Source organism: Colobus angolensis, unplaced genomic scaffold, assembly GCF_000951035.1.
Source record: "Colobus angolensis palliatus isolate OR3802 unplaced genomic scaffold, Cang.pa_1.0 Scaffold176, whole genome shotgun sequence".
Classification (NCBI taxonomy): domain Eukaryota; kingdom Metazoa; phylum Chordata; class Mammalia; order Primates; family Cercopithecidae; genus Colobus; species Colobus angolensis.
Genome location: NW_012114888.1, coordinates 733,112 through 749,117, shown reverse-complemented (window position 1 = coordinate 749,117; position 16,006 = coordinate 733,112). Strand labels below are relative to the sequence as shown.

The following is a 16,006-nucleotide window of genomic DNA, read 5'->3' as shown; positions in this document are numbered from 1 at the left end:
TATTATCATGAACATTATATAATCTTGAATTTGCTGCTTATTTCTATGCATGTATTATCCATAAATATTACCATATTACCATATTTTTAGGGTATTTTCCAGCTTTATATATGTGTTGTGAAATTTTATGTGTACTTCAGCTACCTGTATTTTTTGCCTGACAGTTTTTGAGATTTGTCTGTTTTTTTGTTTGTTTGTTTTTTGAGACAGAGTTTTGATCCTGTTGCCCAGGCTGGAGTGCAATGGCATGATTTTGGCTCACAGCAACCTCTGCCTCCCAGCTTCAAATGATTCCCCTGCCTCAGCCTCCCAAGTAGCTGGGATTACAGGTGCCCACCACCATGCTCGGGAAAGTTTTAATATTTTTAGTAGAGACAGGGTTTCACCATGTTGGCCAGGCTGGTCTTGAACCCCTGACCTCAGGTGATCCTCCTGCCTCAGCCTCCCAAAGAGCTGGGATTACAGGTGTGAGCCACTGCGCCCGGCCTAGATTTGTCTGTATTGATATATGTAATAAGAGACTTTGTATTAATATTCCATTTTATGAAGAGATATATGTATCTTTTCTGCTATGGGTAGACACTTTAGTGGTTTCCTGTTTTTCACTTTTGCAAATAGTGCTATAACAAATAGTCTGATATGCAGTTCCTTGTGCCTAAGAGAAGATACTTGTGTGGGAGTGGACTGGCTAGGCCATAGGACATATATGCCTCTCTCTTTGTTCGTATTGCCACATCGCTCCTCAGAGTGATTGTCCTACTTTACCTTCCCACCAGCAGTGCACAAATGTTGATGTTGGCTATGTCCTTGCCAACCCTTGCTAGTTGTATCTGTGCTTTCTCCTTTGTCTCCAGATCACCAGAAAAGGTGGGAGATAAGGTTTTGCAATTAAAGGAGAATGTCAGCTCTGAAGAATTTCCTGTTACATTTACTTTAATGAGGAAAAGATTTTGTTCTCTGTTTTGGTGAAAATAATGTTTAGATTTCTGTGGAAAACAGTTACATACACTTTTTATTCTGAAGCAGAGCAGTTTTTTCTTTTCTTTTTTTTCTGTTCGCATTCTTGGCAAACAAGTAGGAAAGACCAATTAGGAAGCTAATGTTCTAAATATTTACTTGCAGTAATAGTCATTTTTTAATGTTTTATATAGCATGGAGCATTAGGTTTATGTTTACCGCCTTTCAATGTTTTGAATTGGTTAAAATGAATTAAGAATGTGACACAACTTTATGGATAAAGATTGACCATAATTATTTGCTACTTTATTTGCATTTTGTGAGGGAAAAATACATGGTGAGAAAATGTATTGACATTTTACAAACAGGTTAGAAAAGTCATAAAGAGTAATTTTGGCTATTTTATGTTGTTTCTTGTGTTCACAGGTGGGAAAGGAGAAGTTTCACAAATCCCAGCATTGGGGCTTTTGCAACAATGTTATGATGTTAGTGAGTGATGAAAAGCCTGGAATAGGTGGAGAACCACTTCTGGGACAAAAGATAAAGCCGAAATGTAGCATATATCCTAAAGGAGATGGAAGTGATGTACCATCATGGGTAGCCTTTGATAAACAGGTAAGTCACATGACATTGGGAGGAATGCAATCTTAGAATTTTACAGATGCTAAATAGCTTTGAGAAAGTAGGAGTCTTCAGTGTAAATGTTAAGGCTAGTTCTTTTTCTTTTAGCCTTTTCTACTTATTATTGCCTTTATTTTTAGTGTTTTATTTTTAGTGTTTCTCCCCTTGTCTTTGTTTAAATTGACAAACATAATTGTATATATTTATGGTGTACAACATGATGTTTTGAAATATGTATACACTATGGAATGGCTAAATTGAGCTAATTAATATATGCATTACCTCATGTGCTTCTCTTTGTGATGAAAACACCATCTATTGTCTTACAATTTTCAAGTGTACAATACATTGTTATTAACTATAGTCATTGTGTTATACAATAGATCTCTTAAACGTATTCCTTCTAAGTGAAATTTTGCTTCTTTTAACTAAGGTTAGTTCTTCTGAAAAGATAAATTCAAAGTATCCTAAACAAAGAAAAATTATTCTTGCTCTGCTCTTTTTTGTCAGGCACATTGGTTGCAGGATGCCAAATGTTTATCTTTCTTGGCTAATGCTTATTAACCTTTGTCTCATCTTCACTGAACAGGATAATCTGTCCTATAGACACTAAGAGTCTGGTCAGATTGTCACTTTTGGTTTTGAGTTGCCATTGACTAAATAATTGTGTTTGAGTCTGAATGTGGCTTTAAATAGGAATAGAAAAATGCCTTCTCTTCTTTTCTCCATACTAACTACTAATAAACCATAGTAATGATTCTCCATCCCTAAGGGCTAAAATGTGATATGGCAAGAAGAGTAGTGAAAGGAAGCGATGCCATTATTAGACAAGAGTTGGAATTTTTTAATGTATATGTCTATACACATACACACGCACATATGTATGGACATATTGGCAGTTAGAAAAGGGAATGTATTTGAATATTTTTTAAAAAGGCGAAGATCAAAGGAAAGAAAAGGCAACCAGCTATAGGGATATGCTGTGTTTATCAGACAGCGCTGTATCATAGCCCAATGTTCTGTTCTCCAGAAAGAACTAGTTAATTAGATTATTTTAGATCCTGTAAGTGAAAGATAGTACAGGACTAGATAAAGAATTGAAACCATAGCATGCTAAGTTTACCAGGTGGTTTTTAGCAGCTTTCAACACGGATTGATTGGCAGTACTTTGATTCTAATTAAAATGTCCTCAAATTTGGTAGAATTGACACATCCCCATGTCATCTGTGATAGGGTAGATCAATTAGAGTGCACATTTTTTTTTGAAGCCAACCGTGATCTAACAGACCACAGGGAGGCTTCTTCCCTGGGAAACCATCTCTCCTTTCAACATGGGCCAATATTCTTTTCTTTCCTTGGATTATTTTCAGTACCTGGCTCAGTGCTGGACCCAGAGCCCAAAAAGAATTCTGGACTGACTGACTTGGGTGGATTATGCATAGTTTTCTGTTACTCTCAATCTTATAGGATGTTTACTTTGCATGGGCCAAAGAAAAGATTCTGTTTTTACCTCATGTAAAAAAGAGGGTATTGACAATATTTTTAAACGAATCCACTACTGAATAAGTAACATAGGCCACAATGTATTAATATTAAACTATTCTCTTGCATTTCAAGTCAAAAAGTCATTTCATGTTTTTCTCAATATTTAATATATGCCTTTCAAGCCTATTTTGCAGGCCTTTAATTACTTATAAAGTTATGTAGAATATTTCGTGAATCTGGAATAATTTTAGCTTCAGACTACTTGAGAAAATGAAGAGCTTGCTCATTTCAGGTCTAACTAAATGCAACATAATTCCTTCAGTTATTTTGTTGGTCAGCTTCTATTAAATATTCATTGAGCTTTAAATGAGACACTAAGACTGAAATATTTACGTGCTCTGATGAGACTGTGAACTACAGACTAGATCCTGGTTAATACCCCAAGCAAATTATAAAGCGCTTTCTACAATAGCGGTTCAACAAAAACAAGTCAACACCTGTTAATCATTTTTCTTAAAAATGAGATATTTTCGGTGCACCCCGTCCCAACCGCCCGGTCCAGGCCCCTCACTCTTCCCCGCTGCACCGCCACCGTGCTCTCCGTCCGCGTCCCGCTCGCGCACATCACGGACCCGCAGCAGCTGCAGCTCTCGCGGCTGAAGGGGCTCAGCCTGGGCTACAAGGAGAACACGCCGCCGGCCCTGAGCGGGACCCGCGTCCTGGCCAGCAAGACCGCGAGGAGGATCTTCCAGGAGCCCGCGGAGCGGAAAACTAAAGCAGCCGCCTCCGGCGTGGAGGATGAGCCGCTGCTGAGAGAAAACCCCTGCCGCTTTGTCATCTTCCCCATCGAGTACCATGATATCTGGCAGATGTATAAGAAGGCGGAAGCTTCCTTCTGGACCGCCGAGGAGGTGGACCTGTCCAAGGACGTTTGGCACTGGGAATCCCTGAAGCCCGAGGAGAGAGATTTTATATCTCATATTCTGGTTTTCTTTGCAGCAAGTGATGGCATAGTAAATGAAAACTTGGTGGAGCGATTTAGCCAAGAAGTTCAGATGACAGAAGCCCGCTGTTTCTGTGGCTTCCAAATTGCCATAGAAAACATACATTCTGAAATGTATAGTTTCCGTATTGACACTTACATAAAAGATCCCAAAGAAAGGGAATTTCTCCTCAATGCCATTGAAACGATGCCTTGTGTCAAGAAGAAGGCAGATTGGGCCTTGCACTGGATTGGGGACAAAGAAGCTACCTATGGTGAACGTGTTGTAGTCTTTGCTGCAGCAGAAGGCATCTTTTCTGGTTATTTTGCATCGATATTCTGGCTCAAGAAACGAGGACTGATGCCTGGCCTCACATTTTCCAATGAACTTATTAGCAGAGATGAGGGTTTACACTGTGATTTTGCTTGCCTGATGTTCAAACACCTGGTACACAAACCACTGGAGGAGAGAGTAAGAGAAATAATTATCAATGCTGTTCGGATAGAACAGGAATTCCTCACTGAGGCCTTGCCTGTGAAGCCTATTGGGATGAATTGCACTCTAATGAAGCAATGCATTGAGTTTGTGGCAGACAGACATGCTGGAACTGGGTTTTAGCAAGGTTTTCAGAGTAGAGAACCCATTTGACTTTATGGAGAATATTTCACTGAAAGACGAACTTCTTTGAGAAGAGAGTAAGGGAGAGTATCAGAGGATGGGAGTGGTGTCAAGTCCAACAGAGAATTCTTTTACCTTGGATGCTGACTTCTAAATGAACTGAAGATGTGCCCTTATTTTGCTGATTTTTTTTCCCGTCTCATAAAAAAATCAGCTGAAGTGTTATCAACTAGCCACACCATGAATTGTCCATCATGTTCATTAACAGCATCTTTAAAACTGTGTAGCTACCTCACAAACAGTCCTGTTTATTTATAATGCTGGTAGTATCACCTTTTGCCAGCAGGCCTGCCTGGCTGTGACTTACAATAGCAGTGACAATGGCAGTCTTGGCTTTAAAGTGAGGGGTGACCCTCTAGTGAACTTGGCACAGCAGGATTAAACAATCATTTAACCAGCACAGGCAGTTGAAAGATGCAGCCTCACTGCTTCAACACAGATTTTAATGTTTACTTAAATATAAAACTGGCACTTTACAAACAAATAAACATTGTTTGTACTCACAAGGTGATAATAGCTTGATTTATTTGGTTTGGACACCAAATACAAAGCATTCTCCTGACCACTAATGGGAGCCAATTCGCAATTCACTAAGTGACTACAGTAAGTTAAACTTGTGTAGACTAAGCATGTAATTTCTAAGTTTCATTTTAGTGAATTAAAATACTTGTTAACCAACTTTAAAGTCAGTCCTGTGTATAGATAGATATTAGTCTATTGGTGCCAGATAGAAGACAGGTTGTGTTTTTATCCTGTGGCTTGGGTAGTGTCCTGGGATTCTCTGCCCCATCTGAGTAAAGTGCTGTGGGATAAAGGAATCTCTCAGGGCAAGGAGCTTCTTAAGTTAAATCACTAGAAATTTAGGCATGATCTGGGCCTTCATATGTGTGAGAAGCCATTTCATTTTATTTCTTGCTGTATTTTCCCGAACTTCTAGTTGATAAGAAAAAAATCTTGAAGAGTTTTCATATGTGGCAGCTAAGGCAGTATTGTCAAATTTCAAGTCATCCTTAAACAAAATGACCCACCTAAGATCTTGCTCCTGTTAAGTGGTGAAATCAACTAGAGGTGGTTCCTACAAGTTCTTGTTTATTCTGGTTTTGTTTGTGTGTAAGTAGGTTGTGTGAGTTAATTCATTTATATTTACTATGTCTTTTAAATCAGAAATTTTTTATTATGTATGTCCTTTTAGATTTTGCCTGTAGTTCATACTTTAAAATAATCACCCAGTGTCTTATTCTAGCGTTGTCTAAATCTGAGTATTATCTAGGGGAATCTTAAACTTCAGTAGGAAACCATGAGTTATTAATATAGTTTCCATTCAAATAGTAAGTTCAGAAGGAAACAATTTTTTTTTTTTTTTTAGACAGAGTCTTGCTCTGTCACCCAGGCTGGAGTGCAGTGGCACGATTTCGGCTCACTGCAACCTCCACCTCTTGGGTTCAAGCAATTCTCCTGTCTCAGCCTCCCGAGTAACTGGGACTGCAGGTATGCGCCACCACACCCGAGTAATTTTTGTATTTTTAGTAGAGACAGAGTTTCACCATATTGGTCAGGCTGGTCTTGAACTCCTGACCTCAGGTGATCCACCCACTTCGGCCTCCCAAAGTGTTGGGATTACAGGCGTGATAAACAAATATTCTTTATAGGGCTACTTTGAATTAATCTGCCTTTATGTTTGGGAGAAGAAAGCTGAGACATTGCATGAAAGATGATGAGAAATGAATGTTGATCTTTTGGCTCTATTTGTTAATTGTATTCACTATTTGAACATTGTCCTGTTCTATTGTTAAGTTTTCTTCATCATTTATGGTATAGTCAATTTTTAAATCTCTGTAATATGATACATTTTCCCATCTTTTAAGTTATTGCTACCTAAAGTTAATCCAGATTATATGGTCCTTATACTTGTACAACATTAAAATGGAGAAAGGCAAAAAAAAAAAAAAAAGAGATTTTCAATTTGTTGCCAGTTTTTCCAGTAGCTTTTAATCCTAGCAATATATCTAGCATTACACTCTCAAATAATACAAAGTAAAAATAAAGGCGGTTCTTTGGAAAGTGTATTAAAATTAATATTTGTAGTAGATGCTCTTTGTGCCCACCCAGATCCATGCTAGGGTGGTGCTCCCCCACCCCCAGCTGTGACAAATGCTTTGACAAACAGCTCACACCTGTAACCCTCTCTGGGGACTTGCTCTTGGCTGATGGGAGTTGCATCTCTCAGAGACACCTGGGAGGTTACACTGGCCCCTTTCCACCAAGAGGGGGCAGCTAATAACTGATTTATCAAGCGTAAAAAAAAGGTCAGCTTCCTTGCCTGAAGGAGGGATAATTCTTTGCTATGATTCAGGCTCCATAGCCCCTCGTGCATCAGGCCAAGGCTACACTTGACCTGAGAATGCATCCTTGCTTGCGCGGCTCATTTCCCTTTCCTTTGCTGCTTCCCTCGCACTCTTACAGGTTTCTCCCAAGAGTCTGCCCTTAATAAATCACATGCACTAAAATCCCTGTTTTCAGGCTCTGCCTCTATGGAACCCAACCTAAGACAACATTCCAGGTTTTAATCCGTAATTCTGAAAGCAACGACCAAAATGCCTTGCTCAAGTAGACTATCACATTACAAGCAGAGAAAATGCCATTTGCAATCACCAAAAGGAGCCAGTATTTGTTATCCCGCATGGCCCCTGTGGCAGACACTTCTAGCTGTTTATCCTTTGTGCATTCTACCCTTCCTTCTTATGGGCAGAACACTTTTATGCAGGCTGGAATTGTGCCCACTTAAACGTGTTACCTCCCCAGGCTCCTTGCAGCTAGGGCTGGCCGCATGACTCACTCTTGGCCAATGATATATGCATTAAGGTTTATTGGGTGGGGCTCCCGGGAAAGTTACTATTTTTCTAATGAAAACAGGCTCAGCGGGTATGATTTCCTTGCCTTTTGCCCTCCTTTTGTTTTTCCTGTCTGGAACTAGTGTTACCGAACCAAACTGGGTCCATTTACCTGCATGCAAGGGAAAGCCAAACGTCAAAACACTAGGTTTTTTCAGCAAGAAAGGTTTATTGAGTTGATTGGCAAGGAGACAGGAGGAAACACTCAAACCTGTCTCCTGGAGCTGGGGGCTGGGTCAGGTTTTATAAGCATAGTGTAATGAGGTGTGATCTGATTGCATCTTGCAATGAGGTGATGCTGGGAGGCATAATCTAACTGGATCCTGCTATGGGGTGACACCAGAGCGTGATCTCTTTGGTTCCTGGATCCTGCCATATGGGGTCCATTTCTTCATTCAGTCCCTGTTCCTTGGTCCAAGCCCTTAGATTTCACCTGTGCACACTTGGTTCAACTGGTCATGCTCGGGTTGTATGACCTTCGACCCTGGGGTCCACGGCAACTGAAAAACAACTCACGATTTTGTTATATAAAAGTTGAACTAGATTAGTCTGGTGCGGTTACACTAGGACATAATTCCTAGGGCACAGCAGCTATCTTGTGAGCATGACAGACATAAAGGAAACGTAGCTCCTTGTTGGCATCATGGAGCCACTGTTTAAGGCCGAGGCTGCCTCTCTTCGGACTTGTAGTTATATGAGAAAAATCAAGCCATATTTCAGAGATTCTCAACCTAGCAAGGTATTTGGAAATATGTGGAGGTGTTTTGGGTTGTCACAATGATCAGGAGCAGGGCCGAACTAGGGTAAGGCAAGTGAGGCACTTGCCTTCGGTGCAATATTTAAGGGGTACCCCCAAACTCAGCAATTAAGCTAGGTAATATTTTATTATTATCTAGTTATTATTAAGCTAGTATAATGTTTTAAAAAAATCAAATTAATGCCAGAAATTCATGATGAACAAAATGCCAACATTTTAAATAAAGACAAGATCAGTAACTGTGCCATGGAAGTTATATTGGAGCCTGAGGCAAAAGGAAAAATCAGTAACACTGATCCAATCTTTATTAAAAATTTGGCATTTTGATATTTTGTTCCTCCTGGATATTTTGCATTAATTTTGTTTTATTTTATTTTATTTATTTTTTTTTGAGGTGGAATCTCGCTCTGTTGCCCAGGCTGGAGTGCAGTGGCACAATCTTGGTTCACTGTAACCTCCGCCTCCCAGGTTCAAGTGATTCTCCTGTCTCAGCCTCCCAAGTAGCTGGGACTTCAGGCGCCCACCACCACACCCAGCTAATTTTTGTATTTTTAGTAGAGAGGGAGTTTCGCTATGTTGGCCAGGCTGGTCTTGAACTCCTGACCTCAGGTAATCCACCCCCCCCAGCCTCCCAAAGTGCTGGGATTACATTAATTTTCCTGGCTTGCATTAATTTTGATGTTTTAAATCGCCTCACCCTAGGGCCAGTCCTGACCAGGAGGTGCTGCTACCATTGAGTATCCAGGGGCCAAGTGTATATTTTATATCCTGCAGTGTGGGGAAGGCAACCCTACATTGGGGAAGAATTGTTCTACCTCAAATGCCAATACTGTTTCCATTGAGAAACACAGTGTGTGTACTACTTGCTTAAAACCCCTAGCATTGGGAGAATTTCTAAAAGCAGGCAAGAGAATTTTGCTTAATACTGCATCGACCCTTCAAAGACTTAGTTTATTTCATTGAATTCATTTAAATAAAAGCAGACTGTGGTGGGACCAAGACAAAAACAAGACTACTCCATAGTCATAACTGTCTGAACACAGAACACGAACACCGTCCAAGTCACAAAATGTATCACTCACACCAGTTATTTCCAGTCATCATCCCAGTACCTCCATGAGTAAGAAGCAAATGTAGATGGTTGTCCTCACCATATAAATGAAGAATCATTCTCAAGGAGAAATGGAGCAGGAACCAGAGTCTGAGACTGGGTGTTGGTGGCACTGATTCTGGTTCTGGTCCCGCCATTAACTATACGTGTGATTGTGCCTTAGTCACTTTACCTCTCCGAGCCTCAGTTTCCTTAACTATAATGCAGGACTTGGCTAGCTGATCTGTAAGGCCCTTTTACCTCTGGCAATTTATGTCTAAGACTTGACTAAAGTCAAATTCAGCTTATTTATCCTAGAACTGAGCCCAGACCCTGGATCTCATGGCTTAGGACTCTCTAATTACATCAGGCACCCACTACTTCATTATTAATTGAAATTTGGCATTTAGCAGTTTGTGCTACACTGTGGTGGCTGTATAAGAGCTATAGTTAGCTGCTTTTATAAAATGTTGGAATATTTAGAACTGTACAAATGACTGAATGTTTTTATATGACTTTCGTCTGGATGTTAAGCCCCATTTACATAGACTCTACAATTTTGCTCTCATTTTTCATTTGTCAACAGCTCCTAGTTAGCCTAATTTGTTTGCTATTTCACAAATGACTCAATTATAGTAAGTGGCAAGATAAAAGTTGATCTATGGGATATGCATACATTTAAAAATATTATTTCTTTTTTTCCATCTATTGTAAACATAATGATTATAATCAAAACTACTGACCGCACAATTGGAATTTTAATCACTTACATTAATTGACATCAAGTTTGTAATGAGCTGATTATTTATGTAACCCTGTGTGACTCTATGATTTGAACAATATGAAAATAGATTTTTAAAATATAATTTGGTCCCTTGGGTCATCTTGATTTTTTTTTTTTGGATTAAACAAGTTAGTTTATTATTCATTTGCAGCAAGGGAAAAAACACACCCTAAGCAACTGTGGGATGTCTAATGAAGCAGGTGTTAGAAAAGGCTTATTATAGGATTTGGGCTTGTGTTAAGTAATTGTGGGGAGTGATTAAGGAAGCAGGGCTTTGCTCTGGATTGGGTGCTATCAGGAAGCAGGGGTACTTCTACGACTGGGTATCTTAATAAATCTCATTATAGAGAGAACAGACTAGAGTGAGTCTATACCTATAATTGGGAGAGAAGCAGCTGTCACTTCTGTGAGCCAGGAGAGGGGGGTGTTTGGCATTTTGTGGCTGGACAAGGTTCATTTTCTGTCTGTGTTTAGATGTGACTATGGAGTGGTCTTGGTTTTGTCTTGATCCATCACGGTCACAGAGTGGCCTTGTCTGATGTTGGTGGTCTCTGAAATTATTCTTGTTCAGCAGGAGAACACCAAGGCCTAGCTGTGGGTGCCAGGCCAGCTTGTAGCAGCACCAAGACCAGCTGATAGTATAGGCCAGCTCCTGGATGTCAGGGGCTACTTTTCTCTTTCTTACCCAATACTAGCTAGAATTTTTAATTTTCCTGCAGGGAGATTAAAGAATGATCAGGTACATTACAATTTCACTTGGTTAACAAAGAATAATACGTAAATACAGATTCTTGAAGTTTTGCCTAAAGCCAGTTAGGAATGTCATAAAATATAATCAGTATATATAAAAATAAAATATAATTAAGCTTTTAAAAAAACTGGAAAATGCATTTAAACCTTTAAACCATACCTGAAATTTCAAATGGAAATCTTTCCATAGGTTTATATAATTTTTAGATTATCTGACTCCTGCTATTACCATGTCATAAAAGATACCAACATGTATAATTATAAGACAATGTAATTGTAGTACATTGCCATTTTAGTCCCATGTTTTACATCACAATTACACAGATCTTCAGCTATTCAGTTTTAGAGAAGAAATAAAAAATCTTGCCTGAAATCAACCATGTCATGCCCCAAATTCTCAACTATGCATTCTGCATTTGTCACTAAGAATAAAACACTTAGTCTTTAAATTTATATTAAAGTGATAAAGTTTCCAAATTCATTGTATTATGTGGGTTTCTTTAATCTTCTTTTGAAATTCAAAAGGCACTTAATAAAAATAATCCCCAAGTCTGGAATAAATGTTTTTGGAATAAAAAGAATGAGAATCATAAATGAGCCTTTTACTAAAGAAGACAGTTCTTCTTCCCTGCTTTTCTAAAACCTAGAATGTAGCTATCTGACAACATTTTAAGGCCCTTCCCTCAGGTCAAAACTTTTTATCAGTAACTAGGCCTGTGGCTTATTCTGATTAGTCCAAAGTTAAAATTGTCTTTTTGAACTTAAACTTTTGTAGATACCACTACATCCCCATTAGAATGGCTATAACTTTAAGACTCTTACCACTCACTAAGTGTTGGTGAGCATGTGGAGAAACTAGAACCTTCATACATTCCTGCTAGGAATGTAAAATGGTGCTGCCATTTTGAAAGACAGTTTGACAGTTTCTTAAACATATACTTGCTGCATGACCCAGTAATTCTACTCCTACGTATCCATCTAAAAGAAATTAAAACATGTTCACACAAAATCTTGTGTGTGAATGTTTATAGCATCATTATTCATAGTAGCCCCAAAACAGGGAACAACCCAAATGTCCCTTAAGTAATAATGGATAAACAAAATATGGTATATCCACATAATGAAAACTATTCAGCAACAAAGAAACCTAATGATATATGTTACAACATGGGCGAACCTCAAAAACATTACACTAAGTAAAAGAAACCAGATACAGAAGACTTCCTATTATATGATTCCATATATATAAAATCCTAGAAAAGGCAAATACATAGGAGAAAGCAGATCAGCAGTTGACTGGGGCTGATAGTGGGAGAGGGGACTTTTGTGGGGGGGTGATAGAAATGTTCTAAATTGGATTGTGGTGATGATTACACAGCTCTGTAAATTTACAAAAAACCGTTGAACTGTATGCTTAAAAGTAGTAAATTTTATGGTGTATAAATTACAGCTTAAAATATTAGTTTGTTTGGGTTGCCATTGTAACTGCCCAACTGGTTCACCATGCCTGCTGCCTAGACAGAGCTGATTTATCAAGATAGGGGAATTGCAATAGAGAAAGAGTTATTCACACAGAGCTGGCTGTTCGGGAGACCAGAATTTTAATATTACTCAAATCAGTCTCCCACAAAACTCAGGAATCGAGATTTTTAAGTATAATTTGGTCAGGGTGGAGCGGGGAGGGGGTGGGTTGGAAAGTGGGGAGTGCTGATTGGTCAGATTGGAAATCATAGGGAGTTGAAGCTGTCCTCTTGCACTGAGTTGTTCCTGGGTGGGGGCCACAAGACCAGATGAGCCAGTTTATCAGTCTGGGTGGTGCCAATGATCCATCGAAAACAGGGTCTGCAAAGTATCTCAAGCACTGATGTTAGGTTTTTTTTTTTTGACAGAGTCTCACTCTATCGCCCATGCTGGAGGGCAGTGGCGCGATCTCAGCTCACTGCAATCTCCAACTCCCAGGTTCAAGCGATTCTCCTGCCTCAACCTCCCAAGTAGCTGGGACTACAGGCATGTGCCACCACACCCGGCTAATTTTGTGTATTTTCAGTATAGACGGGGTTTCACTGTGTTGGCCAGGATGGTCTCGATCTCCTGACCTTGTGATCCACTTGCCTCAGCCTCCCAAAGTGCTGGGATTATAGGTGTGAGCCACCGCACCTGGTGATGTTAGGTTTTATAGTAATGATCTTATTTATCCCCAGGAGCAATTTGGGGAGGTTTAGAATCTTGCCGCCTCCAGCTATGTGACTCGTAAACCATAATTTATAATCTTGTGGCTAATTTGTTAGTTCTTCAAAGGCAGTCTAGTCCCTAGGCAGGAAAGGAGTTGTTTTGGGAAAGGGCTAGTATGTCTTTGTTTCAAAGCTAAACTATACACTAAGTTTCTCCTGAAGTTAGTTCAACCTATACCTCAGATTGAACAAGGACAGCTTGGAGGTTAGAAGCAAGATAGAGTTGGTTAGGTCAGAGCTCTCTCACTGTAATAATTTTCTCAATTATGATTTTTGTAAAGGCGGTTTCACCATAACAAAATACTACAGACTGGATGGCTTAAACAGAAATTTGTTTTCTCACAGTTCTGGAGGCTGGAAGTCCAAGGTCAAGGTGCTGGTAGGGTTGGTTTCTCCTGAGACCTCTCTCCTTGTCTTACAGATGACTACCCTCTTGCTGCCCTCATCCTCTGTGCACACTATTTATAGTTATTTTGAACATAAAATCCTTGTCATTTGTAAGATTTTAGTTCACAAATTAGGAAGAAACTGATAGTTACTATTTGACTTGTTGACTTAAATTTTAGGCTGATTTATATTTTGTTCTGAATTTTTAATCAATAGAAGTCATGGTTATTTATGTATTTTCCCCCTCTGAATTCAAACCAGCTGCTTATTTGAAATATCAAAATTCAAATTTAAAATATTAAAAAAAAAATTCTTTACCTTCCTTGATTTTGCATTTGCAGGACTCTGCCCTATGGTAAACTCACTTTTTGTAACACTGATGGTGGGTGATAGCACAAATGCCATAGACCATATAATCTAGCTGTATTCTTAATACAATTTTTTTGGAGTAATTTTGGACTCACAAAAAATCACAAAAATAGTACAGAGAGTTCCTGAATACCCTTTTCACAGCTTTCCCCGATGATAACATCTTATATAACCATAATGCCTTATCAAAACCAGGATTTTACCTTCTGCAGCATGGTAAAACAAGAACAAAAATGCAGGAAATCAGCATTGGCATTGTGAACCCCAAAGTATCTGAGATGGGTCTCAATCAATTTAGAAAGTTTTTTTGCCAAGGTTAAGGATGTGCCTGTGACACAGCCTGAGGAGGTCCTGATGACATGTGCCCAAGGTGGTCGGGGTACAGCTTGCTTTCATACATTTTAGTGAGACATAATACATCAATCAATATATGTAAGATATACATTGGTTTGATCTGGAAAGGCAGGCCAACACAAAGCTGGGGAGAGGCTTCCAAGTCATAGGCAGATCGAAAGATTTTCTGATTTGCAATTGGTTGAAGGAGCTATTATCAATATAAAGGAATGTCTGAGTTATGATAAGGGCTTGTGGAGACCAAGGTTTTATCATGCAGATGAAGCCTCCAGGAAGCAGGCTTCAGACAGAATAGACTGTAAATGTTTCTTATCAGACTTAAGGTCTGCGTTGATGATAATGCTGGTCAATTTTTCCTGAATTCCAAAAGGGATGTGGGTATAATAAGGAATGTCTGGCTCCGCCTTCCCAACATGGCCTGAAACTAGTTTTTCAGGCTAACTTTGGAATATCCTTGGCCTAGAGGAGGGATCTGTTCAGATGGCTGGGGGGCTTAGAATTTTATTTTTGGTTTACAGTATAATACTATTAACTAAACTGCAAACCTTATTTGGAGTTCACCAGTTTTTACATGCACTAACTTTTCCCCCCTTAGTTTAATAGTTCTATGGCATCTTATCCCATATATAGATTCATGTAACCACCATCATGTTCAGGATACAGAATAACTGTATTCTTTAGGATTTTGCTGTTTGAGTCCTCATTTATTGAGGTAAACTTCATTTTAATTCTTAAAATCAACTTTATTGAGGTATAATTTATATGTAATAAATGAGTCTTTTTTTTTTTTTTTTTTTTTTGAGACAGAGTCTTGCTCTGCTGCCCAGGCTGGAGTGCAATGGCATGGTCTCTGCTCACTGCAACCTCTGCCTCCTGGGTTCCTGTGATTCTCCTGCCTCAACCTCCCAAGTAGTTGAGATTACAGGTGCCCGCCAGCACTCCTGGCTAATTTTTGTATTTTTAGTAGAGACGGGGTTTCACCATGTTGGCCAGGCTGGTCTTGAACTGCTGACCTCGTGATCTGCCCACCTCAGCCTCCCAAAGCACTGGGATTACAGGCATGATCCACCATGTCTGGCCAAAATGAGCCTATTTTAAGTATCCAATCCATTAGTTGTGACAAATGTATGCATCTGTGTAACCACCACCCCAGACACCATCTAGAATGTCTCTGTTGCCTCAGGAGGTTCCCTTATTCCCCCATTTTGTTTAGCCCTTTCCCACTGTTCTGACTTCTATCACCATGGCTTAGTCTTTCATGTTCTTGGATTTCAGATAAACGGAATCTTATGGTGCGTCTGCCCTGGAGTCTAGCTTACTGTTTGAGATTTAAGATTTGAGGCATAGCTTTGACAATGTGTATATAAACAAAGTGTAGCAAATTCATGTAATAATCTACTATAACAGATTTCTGGGCATTTTACAGTCCTTCTTAGTCCTCTGGTTTTATATCCCTTTACTTTAAAACATTCTGGTTCCATTTTTTCAAATTACTCTCTAACCTCCTTCAGAGGTTTTAAAATACTTTAAGATGTTAATAACGCCACATTATTCAAAGGTATGAAGAAATGCTTATCTCCATTCTTTTTTCAATGTTGTCCCATTTCCTTTTCTTTTATTCTCTTTCAATTTTCTTGTCCCTTCCCCTTCTTTTTTTTTTTTTTTTTTT

General features: G+C 39.2%; 1 protein-coding gene and 1 pseudogene across 2 annotated transcripts in view; both read left to right on the top strand.

Annotated features, from left to right (window-relative positions):
• EFHC2 (EF-hand domain (C-terminal) containing 2) overlaps nt 1–16,006 on the top strand; it is a 202,790-nt gene that overhangs the window by 29,759 nt on the left and 157,025 nt on the right. Inside the window, exon 2 of the mRNA XM_011938658.1 lies at nt 1,384–1,572. Within this exon, the coding sequence (XP_011794048.1) occupies nt 1,384–1,572 (189 nt within the window). The remainder of the gene's footprint in view (nt 1–1,383; nt 1,573–16,006) is intronic.
• On the top strand, nt 2,796–6,657 carry LOC105509489 (annotated as a pseudogene). The gene is made up of 2 exons (XR_001001446.1): nt 2,796–2,812; nt 3,536–6,657. The product of XR_001001446.1 is annotated as a ribonucleoside-diphosphate reductase subunit M2 pseudogene (transcript).